Genomic DNA, 23,339 nt, shown 5'->3' with positions numbered 1-23,339 from the left:
CTTCACAGGATTGTATAATTTGATTATGAGGGAGCAGATCCTTAGTAATTGTCAGAACCAGCTCTTACACCAGCACCTGGTGGACTCAGATTTGACCTCTCCCCAAGAATTGGGAAAGAGGGCAGATAAGTGGGTCAGAACCAGGATTAGGCCTAAGAATCAGGACAATAACCAGAAGAAGGAGTCTACCAAGCCTCAAGATAAGGGTGGGGATAAAAGTAAAGAAAACACTTCCCCAGGGCCCCAAAACTCCAAGAAGGGGGGTGGGTCCCAAGACACTTCTTCAACAGAGAAAAAGCCTTATTGCCATGCCTGTAAACAGGTTGGGCATTACAAAACAGACAGCTGTTGTCCCAAGAATGGCAATAAAGAAAACATACCTCCAAAGCCAGCTCCAACACCTCCTGTTACTGTCAGCAGTAATCCCCCAGGAAGTGGGAGCACACCCAGGAATCTGGGTGGGTTTACTTTTGGAGCCCAAGGGGACCCTGGCCTATCCAGGTCCCCATCCCCAAATGATCTTGTCTATGAGACTGGCATGGGGTTTGCCAACTTCTCTGTTTGCCCAAATACCTTGAGCAAATATAGGCAGGAACCCATCATCAATGGTTTGAAAGTGGAAGCTTTTAGAGACACAGGGGCTAGCATCACCATGGTGGCTGACTGTATAGTCCCCTCTAAGCAACTTTTACCAGGTGCCACATACCAGGTAACAAACATTGATGGTATCCAAACAAATCATCCAATGGCAGTAGTAAGTCTCAGCTGGGGAGGTGTCATTGGCCCAAAGAGAGTGGCAGTGTCACCAAACTTGCCTGTAGACTGTCTACTGGGTAATGATTTGGAAATCTCAGCCTGGGCTGAGGTTGAACAGGAAATCCATTCTAGAATGGTAAACTCCAATGGAAAGGTTAGTGGGGCTGTACTGGCTATGGCCCCAATTCAAGGTGTCCTTCCTGAAAAGGTTGGTAGGGCTGAGCAACTCTCTGCCCCATCTTTACCAGAAGCTCTTCCCAGACAGAATAGCAAAGCTGTTATGATAACAGCAGAAACCCAAACTGAGTCTCCTCCTGAAAAGGTTGGTGGGGCTGTGATGGCCACAGCCCAAACTCAAACAGATATGTGTGTTGTGAAGCCTGAAATGATGGATCACTCCACCCAAACTGAGAGTATGGAGGAGGAAGAGAAATCTCCCCCTCACCAGACAGTAGGACAGGATCAGCCTCCTCAGGGAACTGATCTTACCCCTGATGAAGGAACTGCCCCAGAGGTTGTTAGGCCTGGCCTGACAGAGCCTCTGATGGCAGTGGACCCTTCTCAGGTGGGATCCAGTCTGGAGCAGGTAACCTGCCCCTCTCTACCTTGCCTTAGTCAGCCCAGGGCTGCAGAGGACAAGAAGGACAGTGAGACCCAGAGGGCCCCCTGTCAAATAAAGCACCCCCATCAACAGATTAGGGGCACCAAAACTAGTAGGCCTAGTAAGGTGAAAACTTTAAAAACTCCTGAGGGTGCCCCCTTAAAAACAGTTAGGGACCTCCCCCAGATGGATTCTGTTGGGCACAGCCAAACCTGGGACCCAAAGGGCCCAAACCTGAACTGTCCCTCCAGCAAGCCAAACAGAGGGACCCAGCCTCCAGCTTTAGGTAGCCAGAGGTTGACCCTGAGAGCTCAGTGCAACTCAGTTGAAGAAAGAAAGGCACATATGGTGGAAGATAATTGGAGGAAGTTGAGCCCAAAAATAGTGGAGCCTCACTTCAATACTCCATATCCAAACCAGCCTTTAACTTTGCATAAACACACCCAAGGTAGTGATTCCCTATGGCGGAGACCCTCTAATACCCCTAGGGTGAGGGACTGCTTAGTGGACCATGAGACAGGGGGTACCCATGCTAGTGCAGGTACTTCCTTATATGGCCACTCAGGCAATAAAGGCTTACCTGGCCAAGGATAGCCTTATCTCCTTTCGTTTGGGGGGGGGTTATGTAGGAAGGTGGCTACCTGACTATGGTTACCCCAGATTTTTTGCCCTGTGTTTAGCTGGTTTTCGACTTAGTTGGCCTGGTTCCCTGCTAATCAGGGCCCCAGGCTATCTGCTCTCTCTGTAAAATGGATTCCATGTACCCTAGGTACATAACTAGATTGGCTTGGGTCACCTTATCAGCCCCTGTACAGAGCACTATAGGTGCCCAGGGCATAGGTGCATCCAAGGCCTACCAGGGGCTGCAGCATATCTTTTGCCACCCCTGGCTGGCTATCTAAATTGACACAACTGGCTGATCACTCAGCTGGGGCAAGTGGGTGTAATCACCCCTTGCTTAGATATAGTATACCTATATCTAAACCTATATCTGGACACATATATAGCCTGTAAGCCACTCCTATGGAAGGCCTCATCAATCCTGGAGGCAGAGTGCGTGGTTTTATGTGAGATAGTGCTCTGGCATGAGCTGAGCCTGTCTGCAGCTGTCGGGAACAACTCCCTAAGCTGATCCGGGATAATGCCATACCATATACTCTTAAGCGCATTATAATCCTCGCGGTTATATAGCAACTTTGGTTTGGCTTTATCAAAACATGTCGTGTAAGGTGTCATACGAATTGGAATACTATCCCCTCGCCAGTTCTGGCGACGGGGATAGCATTCCACCCTTCTAGAGGGAGAAGACATGTTACTTTGCTGAAACGCGGTTGATTTAAAATGAGCCTCAGATCCACAAAATGGATGCCCCTGCCACAGACACGGGTCTGACCTCCTGCTGCTGACCGAAACCCGGCAGAGGAGGCCTGGACAAAGAGTTTCCTGTCACAGGGCGGTGTCAAACCACCCCAGACAGGAGATAGTGGATTGGAGTAGGGAGGTTTCAATGAAACCAGACACTGCCTGGGGAGCACAAGGCTGCCCCTTGCAGGATCCGGCCAAACCGGTTCTGGGGCCTCCCAGCCCCTGTCCCAGCGCGGCCAGGATCAAAGGAGAGGGGTGTAACCACCCCCTTCCTGGGTCCCACCCATAGGAGGGGACCTAGCAGGATGTCCAACCCCCTAGATTCGAATAAGAGGGGGAGCAGTCCCAACGGACCTCAGATCATCCTGAAGAAACATAAGAAACGAAATCTGGACCCTTCGACTTTCTACACGACGTGAGAAGACTGAAGAATCTCCCTTGTGGTCAAGGAGTGACCACCCTGTGCAAACAGGCACCATCCAGCCCTCGACCCTTGCTTTGTTGCAGTTCCCGCCGGAACTCGAGCGACCGAGATCGACGAGATCAAGCTTGCCTGCCTTCTACCTGCCCGATCCACAGTCCCTGCAGAGCTGAGACCCGTGGAGGCGACCGGAAGCGTGGGGCACGCCATCTTGAAAAGGCCACGAGACGCTGACCGTGCGGCCCACGAGTGACCCTCGAAGCTGTACACCGGGGTTTGAGAAGCCCCAGCCCCGAGCTCCACTTGCACCAAAGCTCACCCCTCCACACTCGACGAGTGCTGCGTGGGGCCCTTCTGCTTGTGTGCGCTCGACGCGTTGGCCCGGTCACTTGCCAGCTGGCTTGTGGCCCCTGTGCCGACGAACTTCGAAATACGACTTGCTTTTCTGGTTGCTCCAGATCTGCACCAGCTCCTGTGAAAAGGAGCACCCACTCTGACCCTCCTGGTTCGAGTGATAAGCAATCTCCCGGTTCCGCGTGGATTGCTTTTGCCAAGTGCTGTTTGCTACAATCTTCAAGCCGACGGTGCTGACGGCGAGAGCCTACGTGGGACAGATCGTGACCTGCTCCTGGACGTCGCAGATGCCCCAGAGCCCACGTGACAGCGGAGAGAAGCCTATCGACAACCGCCTGATTGCGCCCGACATTGCCTGGTTCCGTCCTGGTTCCACCCTGGTCACTGCTGAGTGACCCAGACTCTGTCCCCTCTGCTTTCAGGTACTTTTCTACATCGATCCACCCTTGGATCGCACCGGACACTTCTGCTTCACAGCGCCTGCAGCTGCAACAGCTCCAAGCACCCAGAACCTGCGTGACAGAACCCGACGCCACTTCGACCCTGTGCACCCACGGCCTGTGGGTGAGGTAACTTTGCAACGCCGGTGTCTTTACACTGGTACACACCTCTAGGGTCTGTGTCTAAAGTTTTGTGTTCCTAGGTTCAGCGGAAGTATCTTTTTATTCACTTTAATTGACTTTTACGCACCATTGACAGTGCATTGGTGCGCGCTGCACTTTCCGTGCTGCATCCGTCTCCTGTGGGCTACTCCCGACTTCTTCATTGCTTGTCCTGACTGCTCCCAGCGAATCTCTAGGCCCTAGGCCTAACCATTGTTCGTAAAGTGTTACTTATACCACTTTTTTGATATATGGTCTGAGTGGCCACCCGCCCTCATCCATAAACGTGCAACTTTATATGTGTAACAGTGCTTTTGATTTAACGCTTGTGCCCCTTTCCTCATAAAGAGTACTGGGGAGTAATTTAGTAATAAATACATATATTTTTATAATATATACTTGTGTGGTGTCCTTTCATTTGATTACAGGATTGTATGTGGTAAAACAAGCTCGCTTAACACGACCTCTTAAGTTAAGCCTTTAAGGCTGCTTAGTCCATGCTACCACTAGGATAGCTTGTCTACAAGGTTGACTTACAACCTGACATCTTTGGGGTTTGCTTGGACTGATAACCAGTGGTTCCAGAATTGGAAACACTACCTATCAGGCCAACTTCTCACAGAAAACAAGACCACCTGTGCTGGAGCATGGAGCACCAGGGCCTGCCAAGACCAGTGTGCTCTGTGAGCAGAATTAGAGCGTTGGAAAAAGTAAGGTCCAGTGGGGAGCCCTTTCGTGTGGACTCAGTTTTCGAGGTGTGCGTAAACAGCTGAGGCACCAATGGCGCTGTTGTCCATGTGCAGGACAGATTCTGTGACCTCGGTAAGCCAGGAGACAGCAGCAGTGAATTGAGCAGTGCTTCGCTGAGTGGATTGTAGCCTGAGCATAGATTGGGTTGTAGCCTGAGCATAGTGCTTTAGTCAGCAACCCAGTATACCAGAAGAGACCGCCATGAAAAAGACTGCTGTGCGGAAAGGGCTGTAGCCATGAGCAGTAGTGGGCAGCGACTACTTATGCCAGGAGGGCTGCCTTGCAGGACTCAACTGTGATGATCGGACAAGAGCATACCCATACTGAGATACAGTGACCCTGTATGCCATAGGGCGGCAGTTTGGTTATCACCGGGTGCACCAAGAACTGCAACCTGATCCGACACCCCCACTACAGAAGAGAGGATGTAGTGGGAGTACACGCATACCATCACACATCATGGGAACCAAGACAGGATTGTCGCAGCCACACCTCATCGGGGGACAAACCGGACACTTACCCTACAGGAGGGGCCACTCAGAGCCTCTGGTTGCTGCTAGTGAGAGACTCTGCGCCCGCTGAGTGCAGCCATCTGGCTGTGAGCCACCAACTCACCTGGAACCTTGCTAGTCGGGGAATTTGCTGCTAAATTAGCATGTAAGTGCTGGCACACAATTGACTTTAAATTGGAGTCAAAGAGGACCGTTGATACTCTGACTACTAGTGGGGCATACTCTGGATGTTACAAAGAATGAATGGGGAATAACCACGATCGCTACAGCTAAGAGGGAGTGGGACTGGGAACTGCCCCCCCCCCCAAAAAAAAAACACTAAGGCCCCTGCCTCATAGGAGACTGTGTAACTGTCTATGAAGGTCATATTCTTCCTATATTGGGTAGCAGTAGCAGGCCTTGAAAAATCATAAAAATGTAAATTGGTCTGCAGGTCTAGTAACTTACTTAAATAATCTACTCGACCAAGCTGTAATGTACTTGACCCATAATCCGGTCTGCAACCGTGTAATCCTAGGCAAATATTTTATTTTATGGAGTCGCCTTTTTTCATTATCACATATCAGAGCACCTTCAAATGAGAGTTCAGTTTATTAGCTGTACAAAAAAAATCTTGATTTAATAGACTAAACATTTTCTCCATGTACAATATGACTCTGGCCCACATATATGGTACACATGACAACTTGCCTTTTAGTCAACTAATAGCACTGTCATTAGAGTAGGGGCAACAACATTACTCAGTTAATGTGTAAAAACGGACTTTTAACAAATAGATAACGAAAGCATGATGTGGTACTGCACGGTCATACAGACAGCACATTTCCCATTGAAATGGGCACAAACATTCCCACTAACATGCAATTTTACTGATAAAACTATATAGCACATACAATGTTGGGAAATTGGGTTACAGCAAAATTATTTAGCATTTGCACATCCAGACGTAAAGCATTCAGATTTGTTTTCATATCTTTTTTCCATCACACAGAATTACAAAAATGTGCTTTGATAACTATAGAAATATATTTTCTAACATTTTTGCAGTTCATTTATTAGCTACGTTAATGTGTTAAAAAAAGCCTTATATCCTTTTATTTCACATGCTTCGCACAACATGAATGTCAGATGATTCACTTAACAAAATCCTCTTTTTTTCAGTCAGAGAAAGAAAAGTAAACGTTAGAAGACAAAACTGGCTTTTGACCTCGGTTTCAAAATCCAGAGCAAATGTGACAATATAAAAAGAAGATTTAAAGGCATATTTATAGCTCATTTATTTGTGGTTGAACAGAACACCTGATATTTGTCAGCTCACCAGGTTAGGTCAGTAGGACCTAAAAATAGCTTGCCCTGGTTAAATCTGGCTCACCATAGCGAGTGGGTGAGTAGATTTCTTGAGGCCAGAGTGGAAATAAATTGCTTCTTTTTTTATTATAACACAGTAGTTGGGTAAGCAATAGTTTAGTTTATTTGCTGCTGAGAGTTTGTTGAGTTGTGAGCCTGTGTTCACGAACTTGTAACCACTTCCCCTAGGGAAAGCCTTGGACTGCTAGGCCCACCCAGACCCTGAGAGTCAACTGCATAAGAATTACTTGGCCCACCTTTGATTTGTTCAATTAAATATTTGTTTTGAGAGCGCCAGGACCTTGAGTGCTCCGGAAACAGTGATGACAGAAAACGTGAAAAATAAAGAAAAGTTATCTAATCAACAATTATTATTTGTGACTAGATGAAGGGTCTGCATAACGATGAACTGGATTCGGAAAAAATATATATCAGGTTAATTCATGGCCATAACTGCTTTTTATATAATCCTTTCTATCTGAACAAGTATGTTTAGTTCAAATCATATCCACACGTTGAATGCTCATGAAGGACAATCTGTTCACTCTGTATTGAAGTGTTCTATCATAACAAAGGTCCTTTGAAATCAATAGATGCTTCCTAGCCCATGAATGCTCCAGGAGACACACCTAGTTGTTACCACTTGTAAGGCTTTGAATAGATCAGGGTACAAGCTTGTGGCTCCGCCAGCTTCACGTCAGGCTCAAGAGGGGTGGGCATTCTCCTCCATCAATCCTTCCTGCTCAGCATTCAACACACTTGGACCAACGCATTGGTCCGCTACTCGGCGGTCTCTGGGCAATGGGAGGGAAGCACCCTTACAGTGATAGAAGTTTACATACCACCGGGTCTGCAGAACCAGACCTTTAACCCCTTCGATGCTGGTGACGGAACCATTCCGTCATCAGACACGGTTGAGCTGTGCTGATGACGGAATGGTTCCGTCACGACCACACCCATTATCATTAGGGTGCAGCACAGCAGGAAAATATCAATAGCAGCGATGAGGTTAAGGGCCTGGGGACTTTCATGCTCTCACTTCCAGAGGGCCACCTGATGGTGGGAGGGGACTTCCACTCAGTTGCATCAGGCCACCTTGATCGATTTCAGCCCAGAGACATTAGCGCTGCGAGCAGCTGGCTCACAAAGTTCCTAGAAGCACAGGGCCTCATTGACTTCTGGAGGACACACCACCCAGAACACAAGCACAACATGTTCTACTCTGGGTCACATTGCACTTTCTCCAGAAAAGACTACATACTCAGGCCCGTGTCACAGACTACGACATTACGCGAAATCAGACATCTGGCCAGAGGAATCTCAGACCACCCTCCTATATGGGCACACTTGACACTTAGCGACAAGAGTGGGAAGTGTAGCGCCCCTTAACTTGTGGTACTTCCACAATCCCACAGTTAAAGCCACACTTACAAAAGCTCTCTACCACTATTTTCAGGAAAATGAAGGTTCGGTCGGTTTTCCATGACTCTCTAGGAAGCATTTAAGACAGTAAATCAGGGGCAAGCACTGTCGGCCGTTGCTGGGTCAAGCAAAGAAAAGTTTAAAGATATGGCTCGCCTTGAGCACGACCTCCTCCGCTGGAGGAGGAAGGGAATGAACATGACACTCTCCATCAAATGCGACTGACAACAACGGAGTAAAAGCCGTTGCGACAGACATGGCCAAAACCCTGGTGAGAGATAGGGACGGCAGACTGTATGACCAGGGGGACAAAGCGGGTAAATAAATAGCTTGGTTAGACCGGAAATAGAGACCGCATAGGCTGGTCCCAGAGCTAAAAAGTAGCATCGGCGCCGTGTTCACAGACCCCCACGACATAGTTAATGCGTTCGCAGACCACTACAAAAGGGGTGTACCAAAGCGGCTCAGGCTTGCCGAAGGAGGACTCATCTGCACTCTTCGCAGACATCGCTCGGCCTACCCTCACAGGCAAAGATTAGCAAACGTTAGACAGCACCCCAACGTATAACGAAATAACACTGGCAATTCGGAACCTCCTACCAGGGAAAGCCCTGGGCCCTAAAGGACTACCAATTGAACTCTACAAGCTTAAACCTGACAAACTGGCCTGCATCTCAAAAACATGTTTGAGGAGAGTAGAGACCGTGGCCAACTTCCACACGATCAACAAATAGCAAAGTTAGTCACCATACAGAAGGAAGGGAAACCAAGTGACAAATGCTCCTCCTAAAGGTCCACTTCCCTCTTGAACGCGGAACTCAAAATCCTAGCTAAGCTGTTGGCAGGCCGGCTAAATCAGGTTATATGTAAATTGGTGTATCCTGACCAACCCGGCTTTATGCTTCATCGCATCACAGCCCTAAATCTATGGCGGTTGCACGGAGCACTGGGGCGACTGGACAAAATTTGAGAGGACGCAGTAGTGGTTTCGCTGGACGCCACCATGGCGTTCGACACACTCGAATGGCCATATCTATTTGCAGTTCTCAAAAAGTTGGGCTTCGACCCCAACTTTATTGGGTGGGTACAACTCCTCTATTCAGGCCCCCTGGGTCAAGTAGTAGTAAACAACAAGAAATATGATGTATTCACCCTTAGCCGAGGGACTCGACAGGGCTGTCCACTCTCACCCTTGCTCTTTGCTCCCTACCTTGAACCGGTGTCTGCTTGGATACGCAAAGACCCATCCATTAGGGGACTCAAGTGGGCGGAGAGTTGGGAGGACCGTATCTCCCTGTATGCGGACGACATTCTTCTATACCTAGCCTCTCCTCGAAAGTCACTCCGTATCGTTCTTGATATTTTCACAAACTTTGGGAGTAATTCAGGGTATAGAATGAACTGGAGCAAGTTGTTGCTTTACGTTCTCCACGAAGACCCTCCCTCCTCACCCCGGGGCTGCCCCATACTACTTGCTCCAGAGGGATTTAAATACTTGGGCATTTTCATTACATCTGACAACAAACCACTACGAGTGTAAACTTCTACCCCCATTACAAAGGTTCAAGCGAGATACCGCGACCTGGAAGACGCTGCCGCTGTTGGGACGAGCAGCACTTTTCAAAATGATGTCCCTTCCGCGCTTCCTATACGTCTTGCAGAACTCCCCGGACCTGGTTCCGACTAGATTCTTCAATTAAATTGAGAGCATCCAAAGGGACCTGTTGTGAGCCGGTAGAACATGTATAGCATTACACAAACTCACACGAGGGTGGTATGACGGAGGCATAGGGCTCCCGGACATTAAAAAAATACTATTGGGCGGCTCATTTGGCAGCCGTGAATCACTGCAGATATCGTATCGGTGACGACCCAGGTTACAGAATGGACAGATGGCTGCTTTAATAGAGCTCTGTACTCCAGACCCAACAGATACTCAATAATGGGATCCACAAAACACTCAGTCCAACTCTGGCACATAGTAAACCGTAGACTAGGATGGGCCCAAAAAACTCACACTAGCCACTACACTAGTGGACGCAGAACAACTAGGCTCCCTTGGGAGAACAAAAGGGTTTGGCCCAATGAGGTCCCATTTATCAATGCAAATTGGTGACCTCTGGGGGGCAGACAATGTGGTTTCATTTGCTTCACTTCAACAAACACATCAGTTAGCTGACACAGAATATCTCAGAAGATACTTGCAAGTCCGACACTCACCTTTGGAGGACAGACTGCTTAACGGCTAACTGCCAGACAAGGTCATCTCCCTCACTTATAAAAACAACTCATCAACAACACTCCAGATCCTCTAGTACCCTTGGGGGAGCGATGGGAGAGGGGTGGGCTAGAACTAGACGATGAAGAGTGGCAGGAGGCAGTGGCCTCCGCGGGAAGTTGCAATTTCATCTAGACTAAAGTCTTGGCTTTTGGTCCAGTAGGTCTGTATGTCTGATCCCTTTTCGCCCCAATGTCTGTCTCCTAGTTTTTATTAAAGCGCCGGGACACTCCCCAGAGTAGCCGTGAGCTATATAAAATCTTTTTAACATAACATTAACACTACGCCGTGTTCAACTTAAAATTCTCCGTACAATCTAGGTCTCTGGACCCAGATTGGTACACATGGGTAGGGCCAGCGATGGGCTATGCAGGAGACTATGTGGCCTAGAGGGCTCCTTTCTGCACATTATATGGGAGTGCGGGCTCATTCTGGAATATTGGAGGTAGGTGCACGAGTGCAGTTGTGATCAGGCCCGAAGCCAAGAGGAGTCTCTTGAATGTGCGGGAACCCACGGACCTCAACAGTAAGGGCAAGCTATGGGCGACCTTGGGTCAAATGGTGGCCAAAAGAAACATTGCTCATTTGTGGGGAGCGAAAGCACTGCCTACACTAGCAGCCTGGAAGGAGGACATGGACTGGTGTATGGTCTGGGAAAAAACTGTATGTTGCACGCAGTTGCCGCCAAAAGTGGATGGCTGTCGCGGGCAGATGGAATGTGAATTGTGGAAATATACGTGACCATCCTGTTCTTCCCTCCCTAGATGATCCAATAGCGCTGTATGCATATAATTATTATGTCTCGCTGTGTATAGAGTGCTGTGATGTGTAACGGTCCAGTCCTCAGAACTGTGCTGCGGGGACTGATGCGTCTATGTAATGATGGGACCATAACGTTAATTAGTAACCCGTTCCGTGCTCGCGTCTGCCAACGGCCGTAACGAGCACTACCTCGCTGGTGCCGCGCACATATGTTGGCCAGCGCAGCCCCGCCCACTCATTAATTCTCCCGCACTGCAGGAGAATTTGTGCTGTGGTTAAGCGGATAAAAACAGAATGTTAAAAAAGAAAAGACCAACCAGGTTCCTGGAAATGAATGGGAGATTTGCTCATCGTTGTAGGGTGGTCAAACAGAAGATTCTTCTAAACCAGTCCACTCACAGGCAGGATTTCTGTATTTTTGGGGGGCTAGAATTTCAGTTGGTACCTGTGATTTTAGAAGGCTGGGGGTGAGCATGTGTACGTAAAAATTAGAGAATATAATGGTGATCCAGAGGGGATGGTTCTACAGCATATGCCCTAGAGCCCTATCTACTTTGAAACCTGTACTGCTCCTTAGGGACAGAACAAATTACAAAGTTACAGTAAGAGAGCTCCTCTTGAGTGAAGGTTCTGGTGCTGTCTCGGGGGGGGGGGGGACACTTAAAATAATGTGTGGTTTTCCAATAGTTTGTGTGCAGGCCCTGAGATTACAGATGGATTTACATGCAGTAAGATTAGAGGATGGGTTCCTGCTCTAGACCCATGGTATAGCTTGAGGGCCGACAACCACTCAGACTTAACTGTGGAAAACATTGTGCATGCACTGCAGTGGGCTGGTCCACATTTGGATGGATGCAATCTTTCATAGCTGGAGACAGAGTGAGAGGCCTCTGCATCATCCGACTATGGTCATGAATTCTTTCTTAGACACCAGACCGGTCACTATGACCATGATAGAATCTACCCGCTCTATGACACTGAAACCATCCAAACCCCTATATCAGTGTGAGTCGTTTAGAGACCGATTGCACTTCTAAATAGTGACCTTAAGATAGTTACCAAGATGTTGGCAAATCGATTGGGTGGGATCAGGCCTGCTCTCAGATCCTTGTTTCAGAGTGGCTTTTATACAAGACCCACAGACAGGGATTTTACATTATTAATGCTCCTGAACATGCCACACACTGCAGAGTACAGATCCTTCTCCTGTCCTTAATGCAGAGAAAGCATTTGACCGAGTGAACAGTTCCTTTTTGACTAAAGTCGTGTCCATGACAGACTTGGGCCCTCTATTGAGGTCTTGGATCTTGGCCAATTTTTGTGACACCATCTATGAAGATTAAGGCACAGGACATTATGTCCCATCCGATTACGCTGTCCAGTGGAACCCGTCATGGGTGCCCCCTATCTCCGGCCTTATTTGCACTTTGTGTTGAACCTCTTACTCAGAAGATTCAGGCAGATCCCAGCATACTGGGCTCCCTGTGAGTGACAGGCAACGGAAGATTACGGTGTTTGTAGACAATAAGTTTGTTTTTTGACCAATCCAGCTGCTTTTCTGAATGTACTCAAAGCCGCGCAGAGGGAGTTTAGGAAAGTTTCCGGATTCCAAAATAATAACGAAAAATCAGTCTGTATGGGAGTCGGTTCCTGTGTCATCTTCTTTCCAACAGGTTGAGTCCAGAGATTTTGCCTGGAGCTCTACTTACTTTCACTATTTGTAAGGGTCTATTCTGAGGGTTCCTTCAGACGTTTTTCTTTTTAATATCCCCCACTTTTAAACATTCTTTTCAGACCTCTACAGGTGAGGCCAACTTGAGTTTTCTCGGATGGGTAAAGTCAACTACCTTAAAATAAACTTCCTGTCATGCCACTATACGTGGTTAGGGTTCTCCCACTCCAGATACCAAAGACAGTTGTTGCACTGATCCAGAGAAAGCTACGGTCTTTTGTGTGGAGCAACAAACCTCCCATTGGGGCTAAAGCGGTTTTAGACAGTTTTTCATGGGAGAAGGGGTTCAGGGTCCCACCTATTTCCCGTTATATTATAGCTGCTCAACTTGTCCCATCATTGGATTGGATCTCTACCCTTGTTAAACCATAGGGTCTGACTGGAACAGCTTGCAAATACCCCTTAAACATTTGCCATGGTTGCCGCTCCGTAGCTGTTATTCTGTTGCCACTCAATTGTCCTCCACCTTGTCCACTCCCCACCACTGGAGACATACAGCCCATACACGTCAATTCAAGCTGTACCCATCTCACATACCCCGGTTCATGGCAATCCAGACCTTTTCACTGGCATGTTGCATGAGATGATCCACAAGTGGACTGGGGAGGGATGGTAGGGAGTCAGCTTTACTCTTCAGGATTTATATGCTGATGTAAAACCTAAGATTTGAGATCAGTGTCCGACCGACATTTTGTTACACCATACCGATTTGTATAGAGTTACACAGTTGATCCATTGGGCTCACCAGACTGTCACGCTCCAGAGAGGCACGCGGGAGTCACACTTGTTGGAAGATATTTTGAGTCAAGGGGACAAAAAAGAATGCGATTGTGTTTTTACAAAGCACTAGAACGCCCTTTAGATGTGACCAAGACAGGCTAAATTGTACAATTGTACAATGGGCGAGTCATCGGAGTACTGAGATTGATGGGGGGGGGGGGGGGCAATTTGGCAGAGTGCAGCTAAATCTCCATCTGTATCCAATACAGAGAGAGTGCTTACTGTTCAGACGTTTGTGAAAGCCAAATAGAATTTTGCATGGTGACATGGTTTACTCTCTCTTGGTCTTCCACAGTTCTGATTTAACATTAAGCATCACTGTATTTACACTTGAATAACAAACAGATAGATTGTAAATCACGTGCTGGCAGCAGGAAACCGCCTTGAAGAAGTTATGTACAATAAATAGCCTTCCACAGCAAACGAGTGTTTTCTTTAGTTTGACAGGAAGGAATAAAGAGTAACAATGTAACAAGGTCTTGACAATGCACGATGGTCTTCCTTCAAGCCAGTATTCCATGTCCTAAATTCAAGGCAGTGCAGCCTGGAACACAGCTGACTTAATGTCTCATCCGCATACGATTCAACAAAAGTAATTGACACCTGGCAACATATTTTTTGTTGGAATCGAAAGCTGAAGGTGGCTCGGAAGATATGAAGGGATGGACTCCAGAACATGCAGTAACTAATGCTCATCTCAGAAAAGCGCCACGCACAACAGTTTGAAACTAAAAATTAAGGATGAAGCGTCACAGCTGAACACAACTAAAAAACATCCTCTTAGTGGGACATGTTAAATAGCATGCAACGAAATTTCAAGCAACAGCCCACTCTCCTTTGATATGATCAAAAAGAAGCTCATAACCGCACTAGCATCCAACATCCTGGCACAAAACATAGTTACCGGAACTGCTCATCCTAGCAGGGCTACACAACATCAGGTCCAAACTTCACTTGAAGCTTTCTTTGGCTGACCACTGACACCTCAACTTGGATCCTGATGGCCGGGAACAACCCAACACAGCACTTTTTATTGGGATTAAGTAAGACCCAAGAAGCAACCCACTAGAAGCTGAACACAGCTAAGGTCTTCTTTTCTTTATTGTAGTTTTAATAGCTACTGTCTTAGACAAGTGAACTTGCAAGGGGTTCCCAGATGTAGGGCACCACAGTAATGAGAAGTGCAGCCAGAACCAGGCTTTTCACTTATCCAGCATTTTGTTAATGGCTTGATGCTAACCAGATGCCTGGCGTTTTGACCACAAATCTGAAATACAAACACCAAATAATAAAATGCTTTCTATGTATGTATAGCTTCCATTCCCCTCCTTGTTCTCATCTCCTAGAAGATGGGCTTGCTTCCACCAGACCTTGGTGTATTCAGCATCAATGTTGCACTAATATTGATCGCTAGACAATGCAATTACATCTCTAAATCATACTCTAGTCAAACAAATGCTTAACCTGTCAGTAGTGGGGTTATTAATTTGAGAGGGTGTACCACTACAACTAAATTCACTTTGGTTGGGTCAAAAAACATTGCAGAGGAAATCTCTGGTCAACCCCCAGCAGCTATGTCACAAACAGCAGGCAATCCCCAGAGAAGTGCTTCTTAAGTTAAAGCATTGAACCAGCACCAACAATTGTAAAGTAAAGACACCAACATTAAAAAACATTTACTAATTTTGAGAAAGTGCAACAAAGAAATTTAGCAAAAAACGCCCCAAGATCATAAAATAAGTTACGGTAGCTGTAGATGACTTTTTATTATTTAGGGCAAAAAGCGCCAACTAAAACCAGTCAAAACTCAGCTTCCCATTGACTATGGCCTAGGTGCGATTTCAGGCAGACAGCAATGGAATAGAGATTGCATATACCAAGCAGGTCTTCCTGGTCAACGATTTCACCATTTGTTAGTGTCAGAAATGGAGATAAAAAATCAACCAGCAGGCCAGGGCCAGGGCTGAGGTTGTCAAGTGTCCCTTGGAGTCTGATATATTGTATTGTCAGGTTCCCCTTAAGCCATTGGTACTGGCACCAGAATCTCTGAGTTGAATAAGCCAGCATTTCACAGACATTGAGGGCGTTCAGACAGATTTTTCGCCTCACCCCGATCCAAGGTTTTACCTCCAAGCCACATTTTTGGAAGTCTAAATTCTACGGAGAGACAAGGTTAAAAGCTGTATCATTTGGTGCAAGGCCAGGCGAAAAAAAAAACTTGCAAGACAACTTGTTTTTCTTGCACACTAAGGGGGCGTGCCTCAGCGCCTTGTCCCAATCCTACAAAGGTGGAAACAGTGAGTAACTTGCAGAGTCTTCCCAGGTCCAGGGAAATCGAGGGGGTATAAGCTGAGGTAACAGATTCATTCTGAATTCTAACCAGTGACTGCAGAAATTCTGCCGCGCACTTACAACTATTCCTCCTCCTTCTCTTGCAGCCCTTTCTCTTTGTTTTACTGAAAAAAACAAACTGGAGCTCATGTTATATAATCTGGCATAACTCTTTGGCCACCAGGCAAACTGCTCTTTTGATCCTTGGGCAATGGACTATTTAGAGGAGATCTATCACCTGACAGGGGCAAAACTGGTTTTCCCACCTACTGTGACTGGGTCATGGATGTCTCAGAGGGTCCTGGGACTTAATAGGAGACACCCCCCTTTGGCATATAGAAGTCAAAAGAAGGTAGTGTAAAGGCGGCCCTATGTTATGCCGACTGTTGCTGTCCTCTCCCTGATAACTTTTGACCACATAGCTGGGATTAGCTTTGGTATTCCTGAGCTCAGAGACAGGCTGCTGTCCTCCAAGACCGTTGTTACCTCTCCCAGCCAACGATGTGTATTTCCACTCTGAGGTGCCCAAATACAAAACTGGTTTGGGTAAGATTTGGCTCGGGCAGCACACAGTGCATTTTTACGTTAATTTTATACAAGTTATCACAATTCTGCTTTCACCATTAAATCTGATGTTGAGAATAAACTAGGAATAGCAGTTTCCCAGGTTGAAACAGGAAATAAGAATTTTAATACCAGGTATGCCTGTTTAGGCCTGCACATAAAATAGCTTTTGGGTTTTATTCCCCTGTGAAGACACACTAACCAAGTATGCAGAATGCCCAATTTTAAAAGATTTGCACCTAGCCCCATGGGCCTACAAGGCCCACTATACAGAGGAGTTATGAACAAATAAAAATAGGCTTTTCCTATACAAGGTTACCTGCACAGCAGAGCCAGCAGGACATTTAATTATCACTCCACCGATACATTTTCTGCATCATCTAAGATGGTCTTACAAGACAGCAAAATAGACTAACTGCATGAAACCAATTTTACCAATATCATTTTGAATCCACAGCACACTAGCTGTGGCACTGAAAAGCAGTGTCACAGCACACAGTCCTCTTACCAGTAAACATGCCTTTGGATAGTTACTAACAGGTGAAAATATTGATAGAAATATGTGTGAATTAAGTTAACTGTAAAAAATGGATTAAGATGAGGAATGGGTGACTACCCACCTCAAGGAATAACCACAACCCGTTTCTGAATGAACCCCCAAAGTCACTAAATTAACCTGAGTACAACCCCTAGTTGCTATGGCACAGAGCAGACAGGTTTAACTTAGGGCAATGTGTAAAGTATTTATGCACTACCAAAGCAGTAATAAAGTTGAAATGCAAAACAATAAAATCTTCAAACCTAATTAGAAAAATAGAGTAAAAATAAAAAAATAAACAAAATGACAAAATAATGACAATTATTTGATATAGGGAAGTTGAGATAGGAATTGTAAAATGTTTAATTGAGAATGGCACTAAGAAACAAAAAGTGCCAAAAGGTAGTCCTATGGTAGTGTTAGACCAGGGCCTAGGTGCAATCTGATATAGACTGCGATGGAGTGCTGGTCAGATACACCAAGCAGGTCCACCCTGATCAAAGATTTTAGCTTCTGGCTTTAGTCCTTGAAGTCCCAATACACCACAGAAGTACACTTCTAAAGCCCCGAAGACCTCAGGAGAGGCACTAAGACTGAAAGGGTGCCAGGCAGGGTTCAACACGAGTTCAGTTGCCACTTTTCAGCTGGGTAGTTCCTGGAAAGGACTTTTAAAGCTGGCTGTATCCCTGTATCTTCAACAGGAAGTCAGCCTTAGAAGCCTTAGCATCCACTTCTTTGTCCTGGGTGCTAGACAGAAGGTCCAGTCCTTTAGGGCCCTTCTAAGGTCGCAGATTGAGTTCTCTTCTGATCTTCCTCAGGTCTAGGAATGTTCTGAAGTGGAGGCCTGGAGGAGTCACGTTTATGATGGAATGGCTCTTGCGTGCTCCCTAACCAATGGGTCAAAAGTTTCTGGGCCAGCCCTACCCACTTTGGGCATTTTCAAGATTGGGAAAGTCTACGGACATACTAAACTTGGGCTGTGAAGGTTGTGTGTGTGTGTGTGTGTGTGTATGTGTTAGTGTACTAAGGTAATCCTAGGGTCCTCTCACATCTAACACTCAAATCTAGTTTGAAGTAGCCACTGTAACCCCATTAACCCAGCAAACAGACAGTGGGTACACAAGAATTTTCGGAGTTCATTTTCCCTTCCTTATAAGTATGCATCCAGTGTTATTTGTAAAACCTCAGCAGACCTGTAAAGCAGATTTTGAAACTAATGTCAAACGGATGTTCAAAGTTCCCCACCCTACAGTCTTCTCTGCCCATTAAGGTCAGCCTATTTGTTGCTCCTGTGAATCACCTAGCATGTTTTTCACACCTATTCAATATGCTTGCTACTAGCTAGCAGAAGTAGGAGAGCAATTCCAAATGTAGCCTCCTAGAACTTCAGTCAGGAAAAGGGTACTCTAATAGTTACTTTTTCTTAATTATTAAAAACCTAACTTCATTATTTAATTACATTGTAAAAACTATTAAAAATATCGGTTTCAATTACTTTTCTAGTTACTCCCATTCCTGAGATACAGTAATTGATTTTTAATCTGTACTCTCGTTTTCTACCAACAACAGCTAGGCCTAACGCATTTAAAACTAACTTCTGGGTGTTCGTCACTATCAGGACATGTTAACATTACATTTCTACATGCCCTGCTTTTAAATACATGCACTCTGCCTTGTGGAATTAAAGGACTGCATAGGGGTGACATATTAAAATGGAAGGTTTTGACCTGTCAAAATGGTTTGTTTTCATCTGAAGAAGTGCAATTTTCACACTGCTACAGTCATACTGCACAGGGTTAGCGTGAAGGAAGGTTTGCAGTACCGCAGTACTGGATGACACAATAGGTGTTGCAGTCCACTAGTTGCATTTAACTTCTCGTTCTTTGGTACATACACCTTGAACTATACAAAAGGGACTTATAGGTAAGTTAAATATACCAAATAGGAGTAAGACAATTAGACCATGTTTAAATGGGGAGCACAGGCACCTTGCCCCTGGTTAGTATGGGTAAAGTGCACAGATTTCCAATGACAACAAAAAACAAAGTGCCCAGCAAAAGGCAAAAAAAAAACAGGGCCACAATCTGCAAGGTTGACTTGGCAACATAATTAGTACTCTCCTAACTTTTAAGGTATACAGTATTTGCAGGCCAGAAGAATCTATATACAAAATTCATGTTTTGTACAGCATAGACCTCAAGAGGCTGAAAGGCAACATTTTTTAAGTTACAGGAAATAAACATAATTCATGGAAAAAATGGCTGTGGCTCGTGCATTTTGTTTACTTTGAAAAGTAGTCTGTGACACATTTATAATTAAACATTGAAATGGGTGGGATGCAGCGTAATGGTATTTTCACTAGAAAAAAACTAAAGGCTCCACACACAAATGAGATATAGTAAATAATAGCTTTTTTTCATACGCTGGTATAAATTACCATGTAACTGAAGAGCCATATCGAGGACATAAAGAGGTAAATCAAAATATTGCTTCAATTTGGGAAAGCGGATAAAGGTAGAAAAATAAAGGAATCTCAAACAAAGAACACTTTGAGCAGTTCCTTGCCATCCCTTTCAAAAGTTCTGAAGAACGTAGTGAACGTATCTGCAACTAGTGAAGGTGGGCAAGCCACTGGTGACTCAAGCCAGAGGCCTGGCTTACTGCAAGGTCCTCTTGGAGTTGAGGTTTTGTTTGGCTACTGTCTGCCACTCGTGCCTTAACCTCATGCATCAAGAATTAAAAACACAGCATTAACCTTTGATGTAAACAGGAGAAGAGATACCCAATTGGCCGAGTTGCATAATGTGAACCCAGAAAACCTGGGATCAACTGTGGCATTCCCAGTTGATGAAATTGTGTGATCCTACGCAAATAGTTTATTTCACTGTCCCAGTTTATACTTCATTATTACACGACAGCATCTTGAAATACGGAGTAGGTGCTGTACAAAAAACATCTTTGAGTTCAATTTAATATACTATATAGGTCACACATAGGTGGCACATGACAACTGATTTGCCTGTTCAATTACTAATGGCATTATCTAGAGGAAATCCATGAATAATTACACCTTTTTGAATTTTGAAGAGATTTTATCATATTTGTATGTGCAGTCTGTTGCACGATTTACATGTCAAACTTTTTCACAGTTTGGCTCGTGCACGGGCTAAGCCAGACCCTTGACTCAGCTCTGGCTCTACTCTCCCTGTTAACTTGTTGGCTTCCCCACCTCTAGCATTTAGTAGAGTGGTTCTTAAACGTGTCGCTTCTGTGGAACCCTGCTTCTTCTCTATTTGAAGCCAGGAACCACTGGCTAAGCAAATTCTATGATTTGCAGCTCCAAAAATAAACAGGTGAAGAAATAAATAAACGTTAAAGAAATACACGAATTATTAAACATTTATTTAGCTCTGAAACAAAATGCACAAACCTCTAAATTTCTATTGTGCTGTTTAGGTTGCATATTTTCAAATCTGGTGTAAAAGCTAAAGCAACATGATAGACTCTAGCATCATATCATTTTGTATTTTATTCCTACTGAACTTTATTCTCGTTAAGGCATGATGGAGTTTCAATTGAAACCGATTGTCTATATCACTGTATGCACTTGTGCTGTTCTCACAAATTAAGCTTAAGGAATCAACTTAATATTTAGCCTCCACATTCAAATTCTACATTTACCTAGCCTTTTTTTTTAATGACGTTTAGTTTTTATGAGTATGCTCATTATTAATCTAATATTTATTTTTCTAAACAGTAGCAGACTTCCTGAAGTGGGAAATTAGATATTTTGACAGTTAATGCCCTATTATTTACCCAACCATGTGGCAACCATTGATAAAAACACCTGGCCTAGTAGTAAAAGAATGACAGATGATGGCCAAAAACGAAAAACATAGTTTAATTCCACCAGCATTTAACGAAGATGATTCTTGCTCGTAAGGAGTTTGCTTAGTATTGGTAGCACTATCCCAAGCGAGCCATCAGGTCCCGGTGCGCCCATTAAAAAGAGGCTGGAGAGACTAGTGTCAAATATTAGTATGCCTCTCAGTGACGCTGTCATGATACTTTCCTGCAAAAGAGTACGTCTCCCAGGAGACCTGTCTACAATTGAAGCTGCGCTTTGTATCACATCTGATTAGGTAGAGCAACTAGCTCACCTATCCACAGGGAGACAGATAAACATGTGTCTCCCGGAAGCAGTTCTCGCATGCCTCTGCTGTGCGTGGGCGCGCGCGAGCCACTCACAAGACGGTTTTAAACGCCGGGTCGCGAGCTAAGCAACTTTTAGCCAAAGTGGTGGGAGAAACCGAGCCGATTGAGTGATCTTTGGGGTGACGACAGTGCGATAACAGCACCCCAGGAGAAGCAGCGAAATTACGGAGGCAAGGCCGAAACAGGTCCTGGGACTCTACAACGGGAGGGACAGTCGATCTGAAGGGAGGTGGGTGGACACAACTCACCATTCCGCCCCCTGCGTCTGAGATCAGAGTGAGCCGCTCCGGTCGCGCGCGCTGACGGTTAAAAAACGTCCCTTGGATCGTAGCCCTCTTCCCCCGCCCCAGCAGACAGTGCCCGCGCTGAACACCCCTCCTTCTCCACCGGTGGGCGCTGACGTTCAGAATGAAATGCGACACATTCATAAAAAGCCAGCCTTGGTTGACAGGCCTTATCCAGGCATTTCTGTGGCATCAGACCCGGCTCCTAAACACTGCGTGTGAATCTCTTGCCCCGTGCTCCCGCTCCCTGACTGACCTTGGAGGTGTCTCCGTTGCAGAGAGCCATGGCGGTGGCGGCTGGTGCGACCTGACGGAGTTCTGGGCCGCGGGAAGCTCACACAGTGGCGAGCGTGGGGCTTTTGGCGCGGGAGATAAACGTGCTGTGTGTGTCTAACCTCTCTCTGGGCAGCACCTCCCTCGCTCCTTCCTCCGCCTCCTCCTCCCCCTTTCTGTCTCGAGCCGCCGGGGGGCGCGGGCGAGCAACGGCCTCGTGAGAGGGCGCGAGGCGGTGGTAGAGACCGGATTTGAAACGGGACGGGCTATTTTTGATGTTCGCCGAAGGGTAGAGTGGCTCCTCAAGGGAGAGGGGTGGGCTGTGGTGGGATGCTACACACATTCGATATGAGTGAATAGTTTCGCGGGGAGTGGGGGGCTATCCCTTGGGGAGGGCAAACTCTTTCGTGCGCTTTACACTTAACCCAACGGCCTCCAGCGTTTTAGAAATCTACATTAGGGGACCCGGGCGGTTGTTGAACACATGAACTCCGAGATACTAAAAGAGAAGACATGTTTATCGTGAGCGCTAAACACGTGTACAGCGGCTTTTGCCGCCTAAGCTGTCCAGCAGTGAAAGAAAATACGCAGATTGAGGTTGGCCCACTTTACTAGATATAATAAAGCACCTGTTTTACCTAGATTGAAGCGCTGACACCCCCGGGAGGGCGTACGTGCGTCCCAGCACTAGAAATATATTGTTGACCGATACACAAATGTAAAATAAAAACTGTCCGAGTTATTTATATGTGCCCTACGACGCAGGTGTGGAAGTGATATGTATGTAGGATAGATGGGCTCAGACCCTTTCACCCTGTAGACTTAATGTCGTCATGTTGGTAAACGGATGCTATACTTACTAGATTTATACAATCAATCTTTATTTGCCTGAATACTTAAAACCATTTCAGACTTACAGCCGTGCTTAAAACCCCCAAATTCTTAAAACCATGTTAATAAAACAAAAATAAGTGATTTTAAACAATGAATACCATAAAATTCCATGTTAAAATTTAGGATTATATTGTGGAGGTTAAAGTTCATTTAGACTTTTGCAGTTAAAAACTTTTCCAGCTTGTTCTAAAATAAGTGATAATCGCAGGTTTGTGTCCAGTGAATGAAAAATTGTCTAGCATTCGCGACAAAGAATTTTCAATTCTATTAAGGACACGGAGGCGAGGATTATGCTTCTCTTATCTTTACTGGCAAAAACAGCAGCCAATAGAAACTTTAAACTTGCATGACCCCGGAAGGACAACCCCCTCCACTAGTCTGCACCAATCATTATCAAGTCCTGAACAATAATAGTCCAAGTAAAACCGGAACCTTCCTCTTTCTTTGCGAAGTCCTCCGCAGTCCAACCAAGACTGTAGCCCAACGTGGCAACTATTGCATTCTCTTGTCCGACGGGGAAAACTGCTCCACTGCCGAGATCCAACTCATTCCACAGGG

At 45.8% G+C, this 23,339-nt stretch overlaps 1 protein-coding gene across 1 annotated transcript in view; it reads right to left on the bottom strand.

Moving 5' to 3' along the window:
• The window catches only part of GMPS (guanosine monophosphate synthase), a 433,428-nt gene extending 411,358 nt beyond the window's left edge, over positions 1-22,070 (bottom strand). Inside the window, exon 1 of the mRNA XM_086944124.1 lies at positions 21,871-22,070. Within this exon, the coding sequence (XP_086800250.1) occupies positions 21,871-21,900 (30 nt within the window). The 5' untranslated portion in view covers positions 21,901-22,070. The remainder of the gene's footprint in view (positions 1-21,870) is intronic.
• Between the last annotated feature and the right edge of the window lie 1,269 nt (positions 22,071-23,339).

This window comes from Lissotriton vulgaris, chromosome 11 (assembly GCF_964263255.1).
Source record: "Lissotriton vulgaris chromosome 11, aLisVul1.2, whole genome shotgun sequence".
Taxonomy (NCBI): domain Eukaryota; kingdom Metazoa; phylum Chordata; class Amphibia; order Caudata; family Salamandridae; genus Lissotriton; species Lissotriton vulgaris.
Note: the sequence above shows the minus strand (reverse complement) of the source record. Positions and strands in the feature narration are given on the sequence as shown.